Consider the following 22,594-nt stretch of genomic DNA (forward strand, 5'->3'; position numbering starts at 1 on the left):
CAAAAGCTGGAGATACAAGGACATGAAATTCTGGCAAGGATTTTCTGTGTATGTGTGGGAGGTGCGGTATTTGAGCATGCTGAAATAGGAAGAAGCCCTAAAGGAGGGAGGGCAACATGAAGTTTCAGGAGAAGGAATATATGGGATCAAGCACACAACTAGAGATTTTAGCTTTATTTATTCATTGTTTATTTTTTAAAAGTTTATTTATTAGGCTGGGCGCGGCGGCTTATGCCTGTAATCCCAGCACTTTGGGAGGCCAAGGCAGGCAGATCACCTGAGGTCAGGAGTTTGAGATCAGCCTGGCTAACATGGGGAAACCCCGTCTCTACTAAAAGTACAAAAATTAGCCGGGCATGGTGGCAGGTGCCTGTAATTCCAGCTACTCAGGAGGCTGAGGCAGGGGAATCGCTTGAACCTGGGAGGTGGAGGTTGCAGTGAGTGCGGATTGCGCCAATGCACTCGCAGCCTGGGTGACAGAGCGAGACTGTCTCAAAAAAAAAGAAAAAATATATTTATTGATTGATAGGGTCTTGCACTGTTGCCCAGGCTGGTGTGCAGTGGTGCATTCATGGCTAAGGGCAGCCTCGATCTCCCAGGCCCAACTGATCCTCTCACTTCAACCTCCTGAGTAGCTGGGACTACAGGTATGTGCTACCATACCCAGCTAGTTTTTGTGGGGTTTTTTTGTAGGGATTGAGTCCCACTATGTTGCCCAGGCTGATCTGAAACTCCCAGGCTCAAGCAGTCCTTCCATCTCGGCCTCCCAAAATGCTCATTTACAGGTGTGAGCCATGTGAGCCACTGTGCCTAGGCATTTTTTTTTTTTTTATTGGCTGTGTTGCCCAGGCTGGTCTTGAACTGGACTCAAGTGATCGTCTTGTCTCAACCTCCTGAGTAGCTAGGATTACAGGTGCATGCCATTGTTCCTGGCTAGAGATTTTAGCCTTAGATAGAATAACATTTTGTCAGGCAGAAAGTATGATTATCTTGCAGATGTTAAGGTAACAACTACAGGTGGAGCAATTGAGTGATTTCCTGTATTAACACAGCATTCTGTTGTAGGAATGGACATGAGGGATAGTTGATTGACCCAGGATTGGAGTTTTACTTTGTGAGTGAAAGGATGACGAGGTAAAGATGCCAAAGACTGGCAAAAGTGATTGGAGTAATGGTCCATGGAGTCTAGACTGCCTAGGGATTGAAGTGGAGATGGAGTTGATAACGGAGGATGTAGAGGAGGCAAGGGACTGAAGGTCCATGAAGGCTGTCTGAACTTGAGATTTCAAGAATGGAGCAACTGGGGAGAAGCAAGTGCAGGGTATGACCTTTGTTGGGACAAAGGTCACTTCAGTTGCGGTGGTCAAAGCAGTGGGTATGTGGGTGGTACTCAAGGACAGTGAGGTCTCCTGCGATGAAAACAAGCCAGGACTGCAGTGAGGAAGACTAACCCGATTCGAAAATGCCAGTGAATGGTGGAGGCTGGGAAATTACCTGCATGAGGAGGGGTATAGGGTGACATTATGCCTTATCTTCAAAGGGATGAGAGCTTTTACATGAAAGTGGAGTAATGGTTTGGAAATGGATTTGAGGAAAAGAGGATGCTGACATCAACTGGGATATGTGGAATTTCAGGGAATGGGCAACATCTTGTGTGTGAAACCTGCAGAGGGTGTGGGTTTTCAGAAAGAGCCGGATTTCAGTTAAGCCAAGGAGGCAGGGAAGGACTTTCAGTGCTGGATTGTGGAAGGTGGAAGTTTTGATTTGGGGGGCTAGTGTTACAGACAGACACAACCGGGGGGAAAATCTCAGTCTGCTTTGCATTTGAGCAACTGAGTCGTAGCATAACCAAGATAAAACAGGGGCTCCATTCATAGTACGTTGCATGAGTACTAGTATGTTCAGTCAGATATGTTGTGTGCCTACAATGTCCCACGCAATGTTTTGGGTTAATAAGCAGTGCCCAGTCTCTGTACTCTGGAGCTCAGAATCTAGTGAAATAAGTGGACAAATAAACCTATGTCCATGGGAATGACTAAGTACAATGATTTGTGAATACTGAGCAAGGGCACCTGGTCCTGGAATGGGAGGGGGGATTCAGGGAAGGTTTTTTAGACATGATGACTGAGCGTTAAGTAGGTAAAAGAAACAGGAAACTTTGCATGCAGGCAAAGGCACAGAAAAGCTGATGAAACAACATGGTCTTAAGTATGGGGAACTACGAGTAGCTCTTGTTGCTGGGATCGTGACTGTGAGGAAGGCAATGGTGAGAACAAGGCAAGATGTGTTATATCTTGGAGGGATTTGTAGGTCTTGTTTTGGATAGCCATTGGAGGGTTTCAGGGAAGAGTGAAAAAGATAAGTATGTAGGTAAATGCCAACAGGGTGGATGGGTTTAAGAGAGTCTACCTGCTAAAGGTCAGATGCCCTATTAGCAAGGGTCCTAACAAAATTAAATAATAGCTTTCCACATGTTTTGAAAGTAGGATGGGGCTGGGCAAATTTCTCATCAAATTCTCAGCTTTGGGCTGCACTCGGCCACTATTGTCTTTACTCTTCTTCCTTTTAGAAGCCAGTACCTTCATGACTCCCTTTTTTGGCTTTTGGTCTCCTGTTTGGCACTCTGTGCTCTAGTCATTTAACAGCTATTTGAACTAGAATCAGTTACTCTGATCTTCAGTTTTTGAATTTATAAATGAAATAACATCTGCTTTATTCTCTCCAGCTTTAGAATTATGAATTCACTTTTAGGTTTAAATATCTTGAGTCTTCTCTCACATTGTTTTTGTTTCCCATATTTTGGGGATAGTGCTTAACAGTAGTTTTTAAAAACCATACTCCTTTTTTTTTTTTTTTTTTCCTTATACATGTCAGGCAGGGTGCAGTGACTCACGCCTGTAATCCCAACACTTTGGGAGGCCGAGACAGGTAGATCACTGAAGGTCGGGAGTTCGAGATCAGCCTGGTCAACATGATGAAACCCCATCTCTACTAAAAATATAAAAATTAGCTGGGCGTGGTGGCAGGCGCCTGTAATCTCAGCAACTTGGGAGGCTGAGGCAGGAGAATTGCTTGAACTCAGCAGCTGGAGGTTGCAGTGAGCCAAGATTGCGCCACTGTACTCCAGCCTGGACGACAGAGTGAGACTACGCCTCAAAAAAAAAAAAAAAAAAAAAAGATACAGCCAGGCGCGGTGGCTCACGCTTGTAATCCCAGCACTTTGGGAGGCTGGGGCAGGCGGATCATGAGGTCAGGAGATCTTAGACCACGGTGAAACCCCGTCTCTACTAAAAATACAAAAAGTTAGCCGGGCATGGTGGCGGGTGCCTGTAGTCCCAGCTACTTGGAGAGGCTGAGGCAGGAGAATGGCGTGAACCCGGGAGGCGGAGCTTGCAGTGAGCCGAGATTGCGCCACTGCACTCCAGCCTGGGCGACAGAGCGAGACTCCGTCTCAAAAAAAAAGATACATGTCCATTGTTGGGAATCTAAAAAAATAGAGAAGCAAATGGAAGAATATAAAAACCACCTACAGTCACATTACTCAGAAATAATGACCGCTAACATTTTATTTTGTAGACTTTTGAATTTGTTGTGTGTGTGTGTGTGTATACATGCTTTTAAAAATAGAAATTCTCCCTCTAATTTTGTAAAAACATTACATCACCAGATCAGAGGAAATGGGCCTGGCAAAATACTGATATTTAAGCATTCAAGGATATTCAACATTTCCTATCAAATTTTTTCTCTATTTCCTTTCTTTTTTCTTTTGGAGATAGGGTCTTGCTCTTTTACCCAGGCTGGAGTGCAGTGGTGCAATCTTGGCTTACCGCAACCTCCGCCTCCCAGGTTCAAGCAATTCTTGTGCTTCAGCCTCCCAAGTAGCTGGGACTACAGGTGTGCGCCACCATATCCAGCTCCTATCAAATTTATATAAGCTATTCTTCCTGTTGTTACTGAATTTTATACTGATGACAAGATAATTAATTGGCCACCTTTTGTCAAATGGGCCTTTTGCATGTTTCCTGGTGGAAATTTGGGTTTGTCCCTATATGCAGGTTACAATGGAACTTATTTTATAAGCTTTGAAAAGTTTTCCATTTAGTACCATTCTGGGGCTTACTCTCTTGTTGAATATCTCTTGATAATAAACATGTCCCTGTACTGTATGCAGTAGTATCATGTATATAGCAGGATCATGTAGTGTTGTGGTTTGTCAACCAGACTGCAGGTTCTTTGAGGTGGGGCCTGGGCCTCCACTTAATATCTAAACTACATGATACAATGGTGAAACCAGAGATGTTAAGCATTTTGTTGGCCAATTAGTTGACTGCATTCATGCTTGCTCACCTTTCTCCCAAATCTAACACCAGGATGACTCAAGTACTTTCACACCTGGGCATATAGCTAAAATTTATTTCAAGGGGTTCCCCTCCACCACTGCCATGTTAACATTCAATAAACACTTAATTACAGATTACTATGTACCAGGCACTGTCTGAAATTTTGAGGACACAAAGATGAATAAATCAAGGCTCCTGACTCAGGGATATCAGGATATAAGTTAAAGCACTGTTGCACATTTTCACAAATTGTTAACAAAAATTTGAGACCATGGCTGGGCGCGGTGGCTCACACCTGTAATCCCAGCACTTTGGGAAGCCAAGGCGGGTGGATCACCTGAGGTCAGGAGTTCGAGACCAGCCTGGCCAAGATGGTGAACCCTCGTCTCTACTAAAAATACAAAAATTAGCCGGGCATGGGGGCGGGCGCCTGTAATCCCAGCTACTCAGGAGGCTGAGGCAGGAGAATTGCTTGAACCTGGGAGGTGGAGGTTGCGGTGAGCCAAGATCGCGCCACTGCACTCCAGCCTGGGCGACAGAGTGACTCCGTCTCAAAAAAAAAAAAAATTGAGGGCCGGGCGCGTGGCTCAAGCCTGTAATCCCAGCACTTTGGGAGGCCGAGGCAGGTGGATCACGAGGTCAGGAGATCGAGACCATCCTGGCTAACACGGTGAAACCCCATCTCTACTAAAAATTACAAAAAAATTAGCCGGGCGTGTTGGTGGGCGCCTGTGGTCCCAGCTACTCGGGAGGCTGAGGCAGGAGAATGGCGTGAATCCAGGAGGTGGAGGTTGCGGTGAGCCGAGATCGCGCCACCGCACTCCAGCCTGGGGGACAGAGAAAGACTCCGTCTCAAAAAAAAAAAAAAAAAAAAAAAAAAAAAATTGAGACCATGAAACATCAAATAATAGTTTAGGTGAAACAAAATTTTTCCTTGAAGCTCTCAGATTAAAAAATGTGCAGTAGGCCGGGCGCAATGGCTCGAGCCTGTAATCCCAGCACTTTGGGAGGCCGAGGCAGGAGGATCATGAGGTCAGGAGATCAAGACCATCCTGGCTAACACGGTGAAACCCCGTCTCTACTAAAAATACAAAAAATTAGCCGGGTGTGGTGGTGAGTGCCTGTAGTCCCAGCTACTTGGGAGGCTGAGGCAGGAGAATGGCATGAACCCAGGAGGCGGAGCTTGCAGTGAGCTGAGATTGTGCCACTGCACTCCAGTCTGGGCCACAGAGGGAGACTGTCTCAAAAAAAAAAAAAAAATGCAGTAATCAGAAATACAGAAATACTTTTCCAGCATTTTCCTTTATCATAAAATGTAATATTTTAAATTGTGTTTTCAAATCCTTGTGACACACTAAGTTTTAACAGTTTTCATTGATTGTGCTCTATGTGTCAGGCACTGCCAGACCATTTTCTGCCATTATCTTAATTTTCTCAATCGATGAAGTAGGGTTTGTTATCCTCATTTCATACAAGGGAAACTTGGGTTCAGATTAGATAATGTGTCCAAAAATAACAGAGCAGACTGAGTATGGTGGATCCTGCCTGTAATCCCAGTACTTTGGGAGGCGGAGGTGGGAAGATCACTTGAGCTCAGGAGCTCAAAACCAGCCTGGGCAACATGGCAAAACTCCTCCTCTACAAAAAAAAAAAAATTAAAAAATTAGCCAGGCATGGTGGCACATGCCTGTAGTCCCAGCTACTCGGGAGACTGAGGTGGGAGGATCGTTTGAGTCTGGGAAGTCGAGGCTGCAATAAGCCGTGATCACGCCATTACACTCCACTCCAGCCTGGGCAACAGAGGGAGAACCTGTCTCCAAAAAATGAAATAGAGACTGGGCGCTGTGGCTCATGCCTATAGTCCCAGCACTTTGGAAGGCTGAGGCAGACGGGTGGATAACCTGAAGTCAGGAGTTCGAGACCAGCCTGGCAAAGATGGTGAAACCCCATCTCTACTAAAAATACAAAAATTAGCTGGGCGTCGTGGTGCAGGCCTGTAATCCCAGCTACTCGGGAGGCTGAAGGATGAGAATCGCTGGAGGCGGAGGTTGCAATGAGCTGAGATAGCGCCACTTCATCCAGCTTGGGCAACAGAGCGAGACTACGTCTCAAAAAAAAAAAGGCCGATTTTCAATGTCAGATATTACTATATTCTATCCCATTTTTGAAATTTATTTTTTTATATATGAAATATTTTATGTATATATATGTGTATATATATATATAGATATACAGACATAGGGGTTTTGCTGTGTCGCCCAGGCTGGTCTTGAAGTCCTGGCTTCTTTGGAGGCTGAGGCAGGAGATTCGCTTGAGCCCGGGAGGCAGAGGTTGCAGTGAGCCCAGGTCGCGCCATGGAACTCTCCAGCCTGGGTGACAGAGCGAGACTCTGTCTCAAACCCACAAGACCTCTCTCTCCCGCTAGTCTATAAAGCTTCTTGAGATAAGGCTTTTGTGTTTGCTAGTGAATACTACTCCTGTTTCTCCTACCTGATACAGTGAACGCTCATAAGATGTTTGAGTGCTCGCATGAATGCACGACCAGACCCGACTGAATTATTTTTATTCTTCAGGCTCCTGAGTCTGGCCGACACTTTCAGAGTAGACGTTTCCAAGAGATGGTTAAGAACACACATCCGCGCGTCTGTACATGCAAACTCGAGCAATACAACATAAAGCACTGAAGATGCGACACTCAAAAGCAACTGGAAGCCTTCATTTATCAGGCTGGGGCTAGGGAAAATCCAGCCAGTGTTGGAGAGGTTCTACAAAGCTAATCTTTGTAATTCCTTGAGGTTCTACCGTTCCGTAGATGGCTTCTAGACCAAGGGCCGCAAGTGGTCAATTCACTAAATCCAGCCACAGTCACAGACCCCTGCTTTGAATTTACCACGCGGAGAGCAGCCTTTCCTGTGCTTCCTGCTTCCCCCGGAAGTGCCTTGCTACAGGAAGTGACGAGAGCCGGGAGGACGGAGGGTGGGGAACTACCTCTTCCTCTCCACGCGGTTGAGAAGACCGGTCGGCCTGGGCAGACTGCGCTGAAGATGCCGGGAAAACTCCGTAGTGACGCTGGTTTGGAATCAGACACCGCAATGAAAAAAGGGGAGACACTGCGAAAGCAAACCGAGAAGGTGAAACGGAGGGACCTGGGGCCAGGAGGGACGCTGAGTGGAGCAGAACCCCCGGGTGCGGGAGAAGGGCCCGGGCTGGGATGGTGGGAGCGCGCGGCGGGTAACAGCGCGTCCAGACACCGGGCGTGGGTCTTGGCGGGCGGTCGCCCAGGAGTGGTGCGCTCCCCGGGCAGTGGACGCGTCGTTTGCCCGACCGAGCCAGGTCCGCCGCGCGCTGATCTCTTCCTCTGAGTTTATAGGCATCCACATGTCCCAGGAACTCTGATAGAGAGGCCCTATTGGAGCTCGGGAGAAGGCCGGGTGTCCCACGTGGTCCCCGGCGACTTGGGCGCGCCTCACACAGTGCGCAGAGTTGGACCTTCAGTCAGGCTCCACGTTGTTGGCTAGGACATAACTCCCGGCATGAGCGTGCGCGAAGGGAATTAGAAAGTCAAGTCAAAGTGGGGACTGGAGGCCGGGTGCGGTGGCTCACGCCTGTAATCCCAACACTTTGGGAGGCCGAGGCGGGCGGATCATGAGGTCAGGAGTTCGAGGCCAGCCTGGCCAACATACTGAAACCCCTGTCTCGACTAAAAAATACAAAAATTAGCCGGGCATGGTGGCGCGCGCCTGTAGTCCCAGCTACTCGGGAAGCTAAGGCAGGAGAATTGCTTGAACCCGGGAGGCGGAGGTTGTGGTGAGCCGAGATCGCGCCACTGCAGGTCAGCCTGGGCAACAGAGCGAAACTCCATCTCAAAAAAAAAAAAAAAAAAAAAAGTGGGCACTGGAGCTTTAGAGTAGACTGGAGAGATCTTAACTTCATCTTCGCACGTGGGCCGCGTCTTTACTGACTTTTTAAACTCTAGTAAGGGAAGTAGAGTTTGTTTTCCGGTAAGCCGCCCTGAGAAGATGACGTAATTCAGTTCTTCTTAAGAAAATCTGTTTTACAACTGTTTGACCAACCACATGAGTTGACTAGATTTCCCATGGAAATATAAAGGCATGTGTTGCGGTGCTGAGTGTACACCATATTTTTTATATAGGCCAGCAGTGTGCAGTAATTTTAACCTTGATAGCTGTCCGCTGCTTTGCTGTTGCTTCCTAGTGATTTAACTTGTGACCGAGTCTCTGTTCTGAAATCAAGTCAGTGGGAACAAAGATTGTCCTTGAACTTAGGTTGTACGCTACTTAGAATTAACTTTCCTTGTTGGTTTCTCTGTCTTTTGATATGGAGTTCTTACAATAGCAATATTTTAGAATTGTAGGAAGCCGCGGCAGATTTGTACTCAGGTGCAAAAAGGTCGTGGTCCTGGTTTACATTGCATCAGTCAATTGCGTTCAATTTGGCATGCTCACATCCAGAGGTACATGACCAAACTCTGTTATATTCCAAAAGAGACCACCAGGATGGGAAACTCAGTCTTATTTGGTGGAACCAAGGGATGAAAACAAATTAAAATTTTGGAAGGAGACTAGCTTGTTTTTTGTTGGCAAGGAGATTATTCTTAATCTGTGATTTGAGAACAGAGACCAGGCCTGAAGTTTCCAGGAGGCAGAATTCAGCGTAATATGTACTTCCAAGATTGTTCTGGGGCTCTGCCAGAACAGGCTTCTAAGGAGGCTACAACACATGTCTAATTGTTTTCAGTAGTATGAAAATTTGTAGAGGGTCAGAAAGTTCAAATAGGAGCCACAGTCATGTCTTACTTGGTTCTAAGGTGTCACTCCTTCCATATTCTTGTAACTTACTTTATTTTAAATTAAGCACATCTTTTTTACACATGGGTGATAGACCGAGTTTTTATAACTTTTTGTTTCGTAAAGTGTCTCTTTTATTTATTTTATTATTTATTATTATTATTATTATTATTATTATTATTATTATTATTTTGAGACGGAGTTTCGCTCTGTCACCCAGGCTGGAGTGCAGTGGCGCAATCTCAGCTCACTGAAAGCTCCGCCTCCCGGGTTCACGCCATTCTCCTGCCTCAGCCTCTCCAAGTAGCTGGGACTACAGGCGCCCACCACCACGCCCGGCTAATTTTTTGTATTTTTAGTAGAGACGGGGTTTCACCGTGGTCTCCTGACCTTGTGATCCGCCCGCCTCGGCCTCCCAAAGTGCTGGGATTACAAGCGTGAGCCACCGCGCCCGGCCTTATTATTTATTATTATTATTTTTTGGGATGGAGTTTTGCTCTCGTTGCCCAGGCTTGTTCTCCATGTTGGTCAGGCTGGTCTCAAACTTCCAACCTCAGGTGATCCGCCCACCTCGGCCTCCCAAAGTGCTGGGATTACAGGTGTGAGCCACTGCATCCTGCCCTTTTATTTTTTGTAGAGACAGAGTCTTACTGTCACCCAAGCTAGAGTGCAGTGGCATGATTATAGCTAACTGCAACCTTGAATTCCTGGGCTCAAGCAATCCTCCCACCTCAGCCTCCTAAGTAGCTAGGAGTATAGGTGTGTGCCGCTACACTTGGCTAATTTAAAAAAAATTTTTTTTTTTTTGAGATAGTCTTGCTGTGTTGCCCAGGCTGGAGTGCAGTGGCGTGATCTCAGCTCACTGCAACCCCCGCCTCCTGGGTTCAAGCAGTTCTCCTGCCTCAGCCTCCTGAGTAGCTGGGACTACAGGTGCGTGCCACCATGCCTGGCTAATTTTTTTGTATTTTTAGTAGAGATGAGATTTCACTGTGTTAGTCAGGATGGTCTCCTTCTCCTGACCTCGTGATTCGCCCTCCTCAGCCTCCCAAAGTCCTGAGATTACAGGCGTGAGCCACTGCGCCTGGCCTAATTTTTAAACTTTTTCAATAGAGACGGGGTCTCGCTATATTGTCCATGCTTGCCTGGAACTGCTGGCCTCAAACAATCCTCCTGCCTTGGCCTCCCAGAGTGCTGGGATTACAGGCATGAACCACTGCATCTGGCCCTAAACTGTCTTTATATAAATTCATTTGCTCTTGTGAGATACACAAAGTGCAGAATTCCTGTTTTGGAGTTAGAGGTTGCAGTGAGCTATGATCATGCCTCTGTACCACAACCTGGGTGAAAAAGTGAAATTCTCTCTTAAAAAAACAAAAAAAATCCCTGTTGTTTTACCTGGGATTTTAGCAGGAAGAAAGAAAAGAAACCTGCTTAACATCATCAATCTGTAGATACATGGCCTTATTCTGTTGGAATAGAATTTGGACTTTTTATAGTATTGAGTTTGGAGCCTGTTGGACTATCCCATGAGCTTATCCAAATCCCTTATTTCAAATCCCTTATGAAAATCTGGTTTATAGGCCAAGCACGGTGGCTCATGTAATCCTAGCAGTTTGGGAGGCCGAAGTGGGTGGGTTGCCTGAGCTCAGGAGTTTGAGACCAGCCTGGGCAACAGGGGAAAACCCCGCCTCTACTAAAAATACAAAAATTAGCTGGGTGTGGTGGTGCGCACCTGTAGTCCCAGGTACTCGGGTGGCTGAGGCATGAGAATCGCTTGAACTCGGGAGTGGAGGTTTCAGTGAGCTGAGATTGTGCCACTTCACTCCAGCCTGGGCGACAGAGCGAGACTCTGTCTCAAAAAAGAAAATCTGTTTTATAACTGTTTGACCCACATGAGTTGAATAGTTACTAAGGGGCACTCTTCATTTTCCAAGATAGTGAAACTATCTTAGAAAATATACTCATCTCTATATATAGCTAAGAAGTGATTTTAGAAAAAGCTTACTATTTTGATTTTTACCTTATCACAGCGTGAAAGTACAAATGTTGAAATGCCCCAAAATTGTATTTTTTAAAGTTGAAAATGATCTTGAAATAATCCAGAATTGATGAATGTTGCAAATGTATAAATGCCTTATTCAGTGTTTGTATTTTCCTTATAAATTTTTTTTAGAAAGAGAAAAAAGAGAAGCCAAAATCTGATAAGACTGAAGAGATAGCAGAAGAGGAAGAAACTGTTTCCCCCAAAGCTAAACAAGTTAAAAAGAAAGCAGAGCCTTCTGAAGTTGACATGAATTCTCCTAAATCCAAAAAGGCAAAAAAGAAAGAGGAGCCATCTCAAAATGACGTTTCTCCTAAAACCAAAAGTTTGAGAAAGAAAAAGGAGCCCATTGAAAAGAAAGTGGTTTCTTCTAAAACCAAAAAAGTGATAAAAAATGAGGAGCCTTCTGAGGAGGAAATAGATGCTCCTAAGCCCAAGAAGATGAAGAAAGAAAAGGAAATGAATGGAGAAACTGGAGAGAAAAGCCCCAAACTGAAGAATGGATTTCCTCATCCTGAACCTGACTGTAACCCCAGTGAAGCTGCCAGTGAAGAAAGTAACAGTGAGATAGAGCAGGTACATTTGCACTTCATTGGGTAGAAGATATCTTTCATTGTTGTTTCAGCTAAATAAGTAGGTAACTGCTATATGTACTCTTTAATAGTAGGAGAAAATGTGATGTGTCAGCACCTTGTGGGTTGGGGGATACCTTAGGCTGAGTGGGACTGCATCTTAAAAATTAGCACACGACAGGGCACGGTGGCTCAGCTAAGAGTACTCTGTCTTTTTTATTTTTTTTTTGAGATGGAGTCTTGCTCTGTTACCTAGGCTGGAGTGCAGTGGCGCGATCTCAGCTCACTGCAACCTCTGCCTCCTGGGTTCAAGTGATTCTCCTATCTCAGCCTCCTCAGTAGCTGGGATTATGGGTGGCTGGCTAATTTTTTGTATTTTTTGTATTTTTAGTAGAGGCGGGCTTTCACCATGTTGGCCAGGCTGGTCTCAAACTCCTGACCTCAGGTGATCTGCCCGCCTGGGCCTCCCAAAGTGCTGGGTTTACAGGCATGAGCTACTGTTCCCAGTGGACTCTGTCTTTAAAAAAAAAAAAAAAATTAGCATAGTGTCACAATGCCTCCTTTACAAATAAGCAGATACTGTTTAAGCGTAGGGAGAGTCTTGGTCTGCTTATTTGCAAGTCAGTCAACAGAAGAGATACAGTTTTGTAAATGGGCCCTAGTTTCCCTCTGAGGGATTTAACCAAATAAATTATTGGAATTACTGAAAAGGTTGATTGCATAAGTCCTTTTGGTTAGGCCATTAAGTAATCATCCTGGAGTTGAACAGGATGATAAAATGTCTGTCCAGAACCTAATTCTTTTATCTTTCAGAAACTCAGTTATGAAAGAAAAATACTAATTGTATTAAAAAAATTTTTTTTTTAGACATGAGATCTCGCTGCGTGGCCCAGGCTGGTCCAGAACTTGTGGCCTCAAGCAATAATCCTGCCTAAACCTCCTGAGTAGCTGGGATTACAGGCACAAGCCACCACACCCAGCTGAAAAATACTAATTCTAATGAATTTTCTTTTTGCTATAGATCATGGTCAACATTTATAATTTTTTTCCTGATTATAAAAAATATGTGATCCAGAGAAAATAGAAAATGCAGACATTTTGCAAAAAGAAAGAAATGCTTCCTGGAATTTCACCATTCATTTAGTAAATATTAATACCTGTACTTTTCAAGTACAGAAGTAATCTTGTTAATTTTTGGTGTTTCCTTGTAGTACTTTTAGTATATGCATCTATTATTTTTAATCAGATTAGGATTGTACTATGCAATCTTGTATCTTGACTTTTCTGTTTCTATCTAAGCATTTTCCTCATTAAGTACGCTTAATGGTTACATAATCCTTCATATAAATGTCTTGAAATCTACTTACTACTTTTATTGAGCATTCAGATATCTTACTATCAAATAATGCCACAGTGACTGCTACCTCATAAAACGTTTGTTCATTTTCTATGGATGTGTGTTTACGAGAGATGCTGCTTTGGAAGAGGGCTAATGACATTTCCGACAGTGTATTGTTGGTTATGGTTATGGAGTAGATCTTAGTTGAGATCTAGTCACACATAATATACCCAGTATATATTTGCCTCAGATTTTTCTTTTGTTGAGGTTTTATAGATTTATGACAATGCTTCCTTTTCAGATCTCGATTTACCTATCAAGGTTTTTGTGTCTTTTTGGTTGATTTTTAAAGTGATGTGTTTAGAAGAATTGCTTTAGGATAGCTTGTTTTGTCTCTTTCTCAGAAGGTTCTCTATTAATTTGTGTAGGTGATTATTGATTTCTTTCTGTGGCCCTTTACTTGATAGGAAATACCTGTGGAACAAAAAGAAGGTGCTTTCTCTAATTTTCCCATATCTGAAGAAACTATTAAGCTTCTCAAAGGTAATGTTCTTGGAAATATCATATGATGTTAGAACGTATTATTTTAACAGAAGCACTCCACTGTTTTTGTTAAGATGAACCAGGATGTATTCTTATTGTAGGCTGATATATGCAGTCATATAATGAAGTAGGCCTGTGTATTCAATATAGTACTATAGTAGTGATAATTCTTCATGTTTCTTAAACAAGTAGTTAAAATTTCTTCAGGCCCTCTGTGGTGGCTCACACCTGTAATTGATTGAGGCCAGGAGTTTGAGATCTTCCTGGGTAACATAGTGAGAACCTGTCCCGACAAAAAGTTTAAAAATTAGCTGGGCACGTGGTAACACACATCTATAGTCCTAACTACTCCAGAGGCTGAGGAAGGAAGATCGCTTGAGCCTAGGAGTTCAAGGCTTCAGTGAACTGTGATCACACCACTGCACGCCAGCCTGGGTGACAGAATGAAACCCTGTCTCAAAAAAAATTGTATTTAATACAGTATGTATTCAGAAGTGTAATGACTAATGGTGCAGGTGAAATTAAGCAATTAGGTGATGCCATGTTAATGTTTTATCTCTTTCACTTCTGAGGCATCTCTAGATTAATTAGCCTAATTTGTAGGCGTAAACCCAGAATTCATTTAATAATCTGCTTCTGAAGTAGCTGGAGTCACAGTTACTCAAGTAGGTGCTTCCTAAATCAGGAGCAGCACAATTGCATTGCAAAGCACCAGATTTTCAGGCTTATGGATAAGACTTCAAATATTTACTATAATTGGATGCTTTACAGTTTGTTGATATTTTTCAGTCAAGCAGATTCTTTACTATCAGAATATTTCTGAGCCAGGTATGATGGCTTGCACCTGTAATCCCAGCTGTCCATCAGTCTGAGGCAGGAGGATCACTTGAGCCCAGGAGTTCAAGGCTGCAAGTGAGTTATGATCACACCACTGTACTCCAGCATGGGCGACAAAGCAAGACCTTGTCTCTTAAAAAATATATGTATTTGAGCCTAACTTTGTAGATGTTGACCAGAAGGTAAAATTCCTTAGTTCTACAGGACCAGAAGCATGAGTAATATACTTCAGTATGTCAGTATGGCTAATATTTTAAGAATTGCAATGTGAGATAACACAGTTAATTTGTTCATAGGCCGAGGAGTGACCTTCTTATTTCCTATACAAGCAAAGACATTCCATCATGTTTACAGCGGGAAGGACTTAATTGCACAGGCACGGACAGGAACTGGGAAGACATTCTCCTTTGCCATCCCTTTGATTGAGAAACTTCATGAGGAACTGCAAGACAGGAAGAGAGGCCGTCCCCCTCAGGTAACTGTCTTAAATACAAGCGCTCTCAGTCAGCACAGGAAAAAACACCACTTGGGCATTGTGTACATACCCTACTATTTTGTATTGTGTTCTTATAGTCACCCATTCTATTTACTGTGGATCTTTATGTGAAAGTAATCCAGGACAATTCTTTTATATTTAATAATTAATATATACAGATCATTCTCTGTATATTTCAGTATTTTAATTTTTCCCACAGTTTTGATCATCTATATAATTAATGCTCATCATATTTCCTTCAAACCCTTAGATGTCCCTGGGGCTTATAGCTTTGGTCAAGTGTCTGACCATTTTTGCCTAGATGGAGAAAGCATTTTTGGTAGAAAAGCATGAATGGGCGGTGGCCCACGCCTGTAATCTTAGCACTTCGGGAGACCGAGGCGGGCGGATCACAAGGTCAGGAGATCGAGACCATCCTGGCAAACACCGTGAAACCCCGTCTCTACTAAAAATACAAAAAATTAGCCGGGCGTGGTGGCGGGTGCCTGTAGTCCCAGGTACTTGGGAGGCTGAGGCAGGAGAATGGCGTGAACCCAGGAGGCGGAGCTTGCAGTGAGCTGAGATCGCGCCACTGCACTCCAGCCTGGGCAACAGAGCAAGACTCCGTCTCAAAAAAAAAAAAAAAAAAAAGCATGACTGGAAAGAAGGGCAAGTCAGAGGTGAAAAGGCCAAGCCCCCATATTAGGGTGAGTCCATTGGGCTCATTTCTAGAGAACTTGACATTTAACAAACATTAACCTCATTGAAATGATTGCAAATGCCCATGTTGTCACTTTGGCTGTGGGTTCTTGCAGTTGTCTTTCTGGCCTAACCTCACTTGCTCACTGGCCTTCCAGTGTCCATGTTCCCCCTTTGTTAATTTGTTTACTGCTGTATCCCTAGCACATAGAATAGTGCTTGGCCAATAGTAGGTAGTCATTAAATATTTTTTAGATGAATGTATTAGGTGTTCTTGAATCATATTAGTTTCATACCATTACCCTATTTTGAGGACCTGTAGCAGTTCAAGCGATTCTCCTGCCTCAGCCTCCCAAGTAGCTGGGATTACAGGTGTGTACCACCATGCCTGGCTAATTTTGTATTTTTAGTAGAGATGGGGTTTCACCATGTTGGCCAGGCTGGTCTGGAACTCCTGAGCTCAAGTGATCTACCCACCTCAGCCTCCCAAAGTGCTGGGATTATAGGCATGAGCCACTGCACCTGGACTTTTTTTTTTTTTTTTTTTTTTTTTTTTTTTTTTTGAGACAAAGTCTTGCTTTGTCGCCCGGGTTGGAGTGTGGTGGTGCAATCTTAACCTCTGCCTCGCAGGTTTAAGCGATCCTCCCACCTCAACATCCCAAGTAGTTAGGATTACAAGTGTGAGCCACCACACCTGGCTCATTTGTATTTTTAGTGGAGATAGGCTTCCACCATGTTGGCCAGGCTGGTCTTGAACTCCTGACCTCAAGTAAGCCACCCACTTTGGCCTCTCAAAGTGCTGGGATTATAGGCATGAGCCATTGCGCCTGGCCAGCAGTTTCATGTTTTTTATATATATATATATATATAGATCAAACTCATATTGCTCTAGGATTCAAAGCGCCCCTTACATTGTTGGCTCTACCTTACTTCTCTGACTTTGTTCTGCTTCAAATTTTCTTTACTGTAGAGGTTAAGACTATAGGTTTTGGAGCCCAATTGCTTGAAGGCTCTGCTCCTTCTTAGCCTTTGGGGCTTAGTCAAGTTATTTATCCTCTAATACCTAGCTCAAAAGGTTGCGAGAATTAAATCAGTATAATACATATAAAGAATTTAGTAGAGTCTAAGATCTATTAGACGAAAATATTAGCTAATGTTATTGTCATCATCAGTGTGAGACCTTGTTCAAGTCGTTCTTTTGCTGGAATGCTGTTCTTTAAGGACTAGATTAAGAAACAAATACTACACAGTAATTTGAATTCAATTATTTTTCTTTATCAGGTACTGGTTCTTGCACCTACAAGAGAGTTGGCAAATCAAGTAAGCAAAGACTTCAGTGACATCACAAAAAAGCTGTCAGTGGCTTGTTTTTATGGTGGAACTCCCTATGGAGGTCAATGTGAGTACATTCAAAAAGTGAGGGAAGTATAATGCCACCCATTGTTGACTGCTCTGATTGGATTTCTTTTCACCTTGACATCTGGCTTCTCTACATAGGATAGTCATTTATGGGGATTTTCTTTTGCCATTGTTTAAAGGTGGTCAAGAACATGATCCTGCTTGATGATAGGCAAATCCTATATATGGTTCTTAGGACTTTTATCTATTTATATTTATCTAGGGGCTACAAAGGTAACTTATTATTGAACTCAAAAAGACAGTCCATTTGGGCTCTAGGAAATAGGAAGTCAGAATTCAAGGTTACTCTTGTCTGTCAGGACCTTGGGTCTGTCCCTCTTTCTGCATGGTTGCTTCTTTCTTGATGTAGGCAGGCTTTCTTTCCTTGGGGCTCAAGGGCCAAATGTTACAGTCTCTGCTCTTGTATTCCATTACTTCCCAGTTCAAGGCCTTGGAGCTTTATTATTAGAGCAGATGTATAAATTAGGAGGGGATTTAAGGAATTAAAAAAATCATAGTTTTGGCTGGGCACAGTGGCTCACGCCTGTAATCCCAGCACTTTTGGGAGGCTGAGGCGGGCGGATCACGAGGTCAGGAGATCGAGACCATCCTGGCTAACACGGTGAAACCCCATCTCTACTAAAAATACAAAAAATTAGCCGGGCATGGTGGCAGGCACCTGTAGTCTCAGCTACTCAGGAGGCTGAGGCAGGAGAGTGGCGTGAACCCGGGAGGCTACCACGCCTGGCTAATTTTTGTATTTTTAGTAGAGATGGGGTTTCACCATATTGGCCAGGCTGATCTCGAACTCCTGACCTCGTGATTTGCCAGCCTTAGCCTCCCAAAGTGCTGGGATTACAGGCGTGAGCCACCGTGCCCAGCCAGAACTAATTTCTTTCCTGGTGCTATTGTCCTCCAGTAGTGCATATTTCTTTCTTTTTTATTTATTTATTTATTTATTTTTTTTTTGTGAGACAGTCTCACTCTGTGGCCCAGGCTGGAGTGCAGTGGCGTGCTCTTGGCTCACTGCAACCTCTGCTGCCCAGGTTCAAGCGATTCTCCTGCCTCAGCCTCCCGAGTAGCTGGGATTACAGGCACCCGCCACTGTGCCTGGTTAATTTTTGTAGTTTTAGTAAAAATGGGGTTTCACCACGTTGGCCAGGCTGGTCTTGAACTCCTGATCTCATGATCCACCCACCTTGGCCTCCCAAAGTGCTGGGATTACAGGCGTGAGCCACCACGCCTGGCTGCATATTTCTTTTATGTCACTTTGTACACTAGACTGTCATTTCAAATATTTACTATAATTGGGTGCTTTAAATTTTGTTGATATTTTTCACTTCTCATGTTTTTCCCACTAGATTAGGAGTGCCATGAGTATCTTTATCATTATTACTTAGCATATTACTTTGTACTTGTAGGTATTTATCAAATATTTTAGAGTAACAATACAGTTAACTGTGGTACCCCAGACAGATGAAAGTACTTACTTAAAAACCCAGCAAATCTTGTCATTGTTTTTTATAGTTGAACGCATGAGGAATGGGATTGATATCCTGGTTGGAACACCAGGTCGTATCAAAGACCACATACAGAATGGCAAACTAGATCTCACCAAACTTAAGCATGTTGTCCTGGATGAAGTGGACCAGATGTTGGATATGGGATTTGCTGATCAAGTGGAAGAGATTTTAAGTGTGGCGTACAAGAAAGGTAATCCACAAATTCAAGAAGCTGATAAAAAATACCAAAGGAAGGGTGGTAACTAAATAATTGTCTTTATTTATTTTGAGGCAGAGTTTCACTGTCTCACTCTGTTGTCCAGCCTGGAGTGCAGTGGCATAGTCTCGGCTCACTGTAACCTCTGTCTCCTGGGTTCAAGTGACTCTCATGCCTCAGCCACCCTAGTAGCTGGGATTACAGGCACCCGCCACCACGCCTGGCTAATTTTCGTATTTTTAGTAGAGATGGGATTTCGCCATATTGCCCAGGCTGGTGTCAAACTCCCAGCCCCAAGTGATCCGCCTGCCTCACCCTCCCAAAGTGCTGGGATTAGAGGCATGAGCCACTGCGCCTGGCCTGGTGACTAAGTAGTTTTCTAAGAGATGAATAAAGCCTTGGGAAATTGGAAGGGGGCTTATTTTATCTAGAAACTTGGATTAAAAAAAAAAAAGTCATTACTCTGGGATTAAAGCTGGTGAGGAAAAAAAAAGTCATGATTTATCATATTACCACAATGGGGAAAACTTGGGAAAGTAAAAGAAGAAAAATACCATCTTCTGTCATCTTGATGTGGTCTGCTTTTGGTGTATTCCTGATGTTTTGCATTTTATTGTGTATATGTGTTGATTATACTCTGACTATACATATACAAATTCAGCAAAAATACTGTATGAAGTGGTTGGCCATGACTTAATTCTACCATTTGCCTATTTTGATTTTTATTCAATATAAATAATTCTGTTTATATTTATTCAATATAAATAATTCTGTTTAGCCACTTTTATACAGATAGCTTCTCACCTCAATATCTGGAATTGTTTTTTTTTTGAGACAGGGTCTAAATCTGTCACCCAGGCTGGAGTGCAGTGGTGGGATCTTGGCTCATTGCAACCTCCACCTTCCAGGTTCAAGCGATCCTCCGAGTAGCTGGGACTATAGACGTGCACCACCATGCCCAGCTAATTTTTCTGTTTTTTGTAGAGGTGGGTTTCACCATGCTGTCCAGGCTGGTCTTGAAGTCTTGGACTCAAGTGATCCTCCCTCCCACTTTGGCCTCCCAGAGTACTAGGATTACAGATGTGCTCTACTGTGGCCGCCCTTTTTTTATTTTTAAGATAGGCCCTCACCCTGTCACTCAGGCTGTAGTACAGTGGCACCATCATAGCTCACTGCATCCCTAAACTCCTGGGCCTCAGCTTCCTGAGTAGCTTAGGGCTACAGGCGTGTGCCACCATGCCTGGCGAATGTTTTTATTATTCATAGAGACAGGGTCTCACTGTGTTGCCCAGGCTTGTCTTGATTCCTGGCCTCAAGTGATCCTCCTACCTCCACCTCTGAAAGCATTAGAATTACAGGTATGAGCCACTGTGCCTGGCCTGGAATTGGTTCTTTAGGATAGATTTCCAGAAGTGGAATTACTGAGCTTAAAAGTGTAAATAATTCATGCTCCTCAATATACACTGTCAAATTCTCTCCAGAAGGATTCTACCACACTTCTATTTGGAATGTTTGAGAATGTGATGGCACTCTTAAGTAGAATTGAACAAACAAAAATAGTAGCTGGACTCAATGATTGGACAAGAATTCTAAATTCATAAAATATTGAGAATAGAAATCTTAGAATAGATTTCGTTTGTAATTCAAAAGCCTAATGGTCAGAAAGCAAAATAACTTTAAAGTACTTTCACTATTTTAAGGATCTTTTAGATAAATTACCTAGAGGTATTTCTTTGCCCATTGGGGAACCTCTGTCTTCCAGTTTTGTGTCCTCAGTGCCTGACTTGGCCTCAGGTGGTTGCTGGTGAACATTGATGGACTGTAGAAGTATTAGGTTAGGTGGAATACTATGTAGGCTTGTTTGGATTATTCATACTGACTTTTTTTTCCCCCTCCTCAAAGATTCTGAAGACAATCCCCAAACATTGCTTTTTTCTGCAACTTGCCCTCATTGGGTATTTAATGTTGCCAAGAAATACATGAAATCTACATATGAACAGGTGGACCTGATTGGTAAAAAGACTCAGAAAACGGCAATAACTGTGGAGGTAAATTATTTACTTAGTTGCCAGAATATAAAATTGTATATTATTTTTTTCTTGTCTATTAGTATTAAGACTGGTAAATATTCTTTTTCCAGATAAATACTAAATCCATGTGAAAAGCCAAGGAAAGATATTTCTATTTGAGCTGTATATGATATCTGTGTTTTTATTTTTATTTTTATTTTTTGCGATGGAGTCTCACTCTGTCACCAGGCTGGAGTGCAGTGGCACAATCTCCGCTCACTGCAACCTCAACCTCCCGGGTTCAAGCGATTCTCCTGCCTCAGCCTCCTGAGTGGCTGGGACTACAGGCATGCACCCCCACGCCCAGCTAATTTTTGTATTTTTAGTAGAGACAGGGTTTCACCATGTTGGTCAGGATAGTCTCAATCTCTTGACCTCGTGATCTGCCCACCTCCGCCTCCCAAAGTGCTGGGATTACAGGTGTGAGCCACCACGCCCGGCCTGAGAGCTGTGTTTTTAAAATTTCATCATCGATGGCCTCATTTCATTTCAGAATGATTTGGAACTTAAATCTATCTGAATTATGTAAACATAAATCACACTTAAAATTTAAACATTAGAGGGCAGCAGAGAAATCTAGTGCTTTGTGTTTAAGCTTAAAAGTGTTGAAGTTTAAAATTTCACCTTCGATTCTGATACCTAGATGAATTAATTTCAGTGAGGAACAGACCTGTATAAATTAATCTACTACAGATTGGGTTTTTAAGTAAATGAAAGGGCAAAACATACAGAAATTTGTTGGTTATTTGGTTTCCTGTAGAAAGCTAGGGAATGGCATTTCCTGCATTTTCCTGGTTGTCAGAAAATAAAGAAGTTAGATGCTCTTTAGAGAAAGGGGAGAGGCATGGGGAGATGGGCAGATCATGTTGCTTTCTGCTTTACTGGCTTATTTAGGTTTTTTTCTCTCAGTGGTGGCTGCAGACAGCTCTTATTAGGCTTGAGTAGTTGTTTCCAGGAGCAAGACATTAGAACATTAGTGTTGTGCTCACTCATCATTGTGTTGTGATTTTAGTTTCCAGCAAAGCTTTACTAAGTAGATGTTTTTTTTCTTCTTATATAAGCATCTGGCTATTAAGTGCCACTGGACTCAGAGGGCAGCAGTTATTGGGGATGTCATCCGAGTATATAGTGGTCATCAAGGACGCACTATCATCTTTTGTGAAACCAAGAAAGAAGCCCAGGAGCTGTCCCAGAATTCAGCTATAAAGCAGGTTGGTCCTTCCTCTTATGCCAGCAAAGCTGGGGATATCAACAAATCTTCACCTTGGGCATATCTGCTCTTGGTCTGATTTTCATTCATTCAGTGAATACCAGTTTAGTTTAGTTTAGTTTAGAAATGAGAGGAAGCTACTTTTTTTTTTTTTTTTTTAATTGAGGCAGAGTCTCACTCTGTTACCCAGGCTGGAGTGCAGTGGTGTAATCTGGGCTCTCTGCCTCCTAAGTTCAAGTGATTCTCTCCCACCTCAGCCCCCCAAGTAGCTGGGATTACAGGTGGGCACCACCACGCCTGGTTAATTTTTTTTTTCGAGACGGAGTCTTGCTTCTTCGCCCAGGCTGGACTGCTATGGTGTGATCTTGGCTCACTGAAACCTCCGCTTCTTGGGTTCAGGCAATTCTCCTGCCTCAGCCTCCCGAGTAGCTGGGATTACAGGCATGTGCCAGCACGCCCAGCTAATTTTTGTATTTTTAGTACAGATGGGGTTTCACCATGTTGGCCAGGTTGGTCTCGAACTCCTGACCTCAAGTGATCAAGT

General features: G+C 43.4%; 1 protein-coding gene across 1 annotated transcript in view; it reads left to right on the forward strand.

Annotated features, from left to right (window-relative positions):
- The first annotated feature begins 7,259 nt into the window (after window positions 1-7,259).
- Window positions 7,260-22,594, forward strand: part of DDX21 (DExD-box helicase 21) — a 29,478-nt gene continuing 14,143 nt past the window's right edge. Inside the window, exons 1-8 of the mRNA XM_003258195.3 lie at window positions 7,260-7,471; window positions 11,322-11,765; window positions 13,568-13,643; window positions 14,777-14,955; window positions 16,936-17,053; window positions 18,580-18,765; window positions 20,674-20,819; window positions 21,902-22,051. Coding sequence (XP_003258243.2) covers window positions 7,385-7,471; window positions 11,322-11,765; window positions 13,568-13,643; window positions 14,777-14,955; window positions 16,936-17,053; window positions 18,580-18,765; window positions 20,674-20,819; window positions 21,902-22,051 — 1,386 coding nt within the window. The 5' untranslated portion in view covers window positions 7,260-7,384. The remainder of the gene's footprint in view (window positions 7,472-11,321; window positions 11,766-13,567; window positions 13,644-14,776; window positions 14,956-16,935; window positions 17,054-18,579; window positions 18,766-20,673; window positions 20,820-21,901; window positions 22,052-22,594) is intronic.

This window comes from Nomascus leucogenys, chromosome 18, assembly GCF_006542625.1.
Source record: "Nomascus leucogenys isolate Asia chromosome 18, Asia_NLE_v1, whole genome shotgun sequence".
NCBI lineage: Eukaryota > Metazoa > Chordata > Mammalia > Primates > Hylobatidae > Nomascus > Nomascus leucogenys.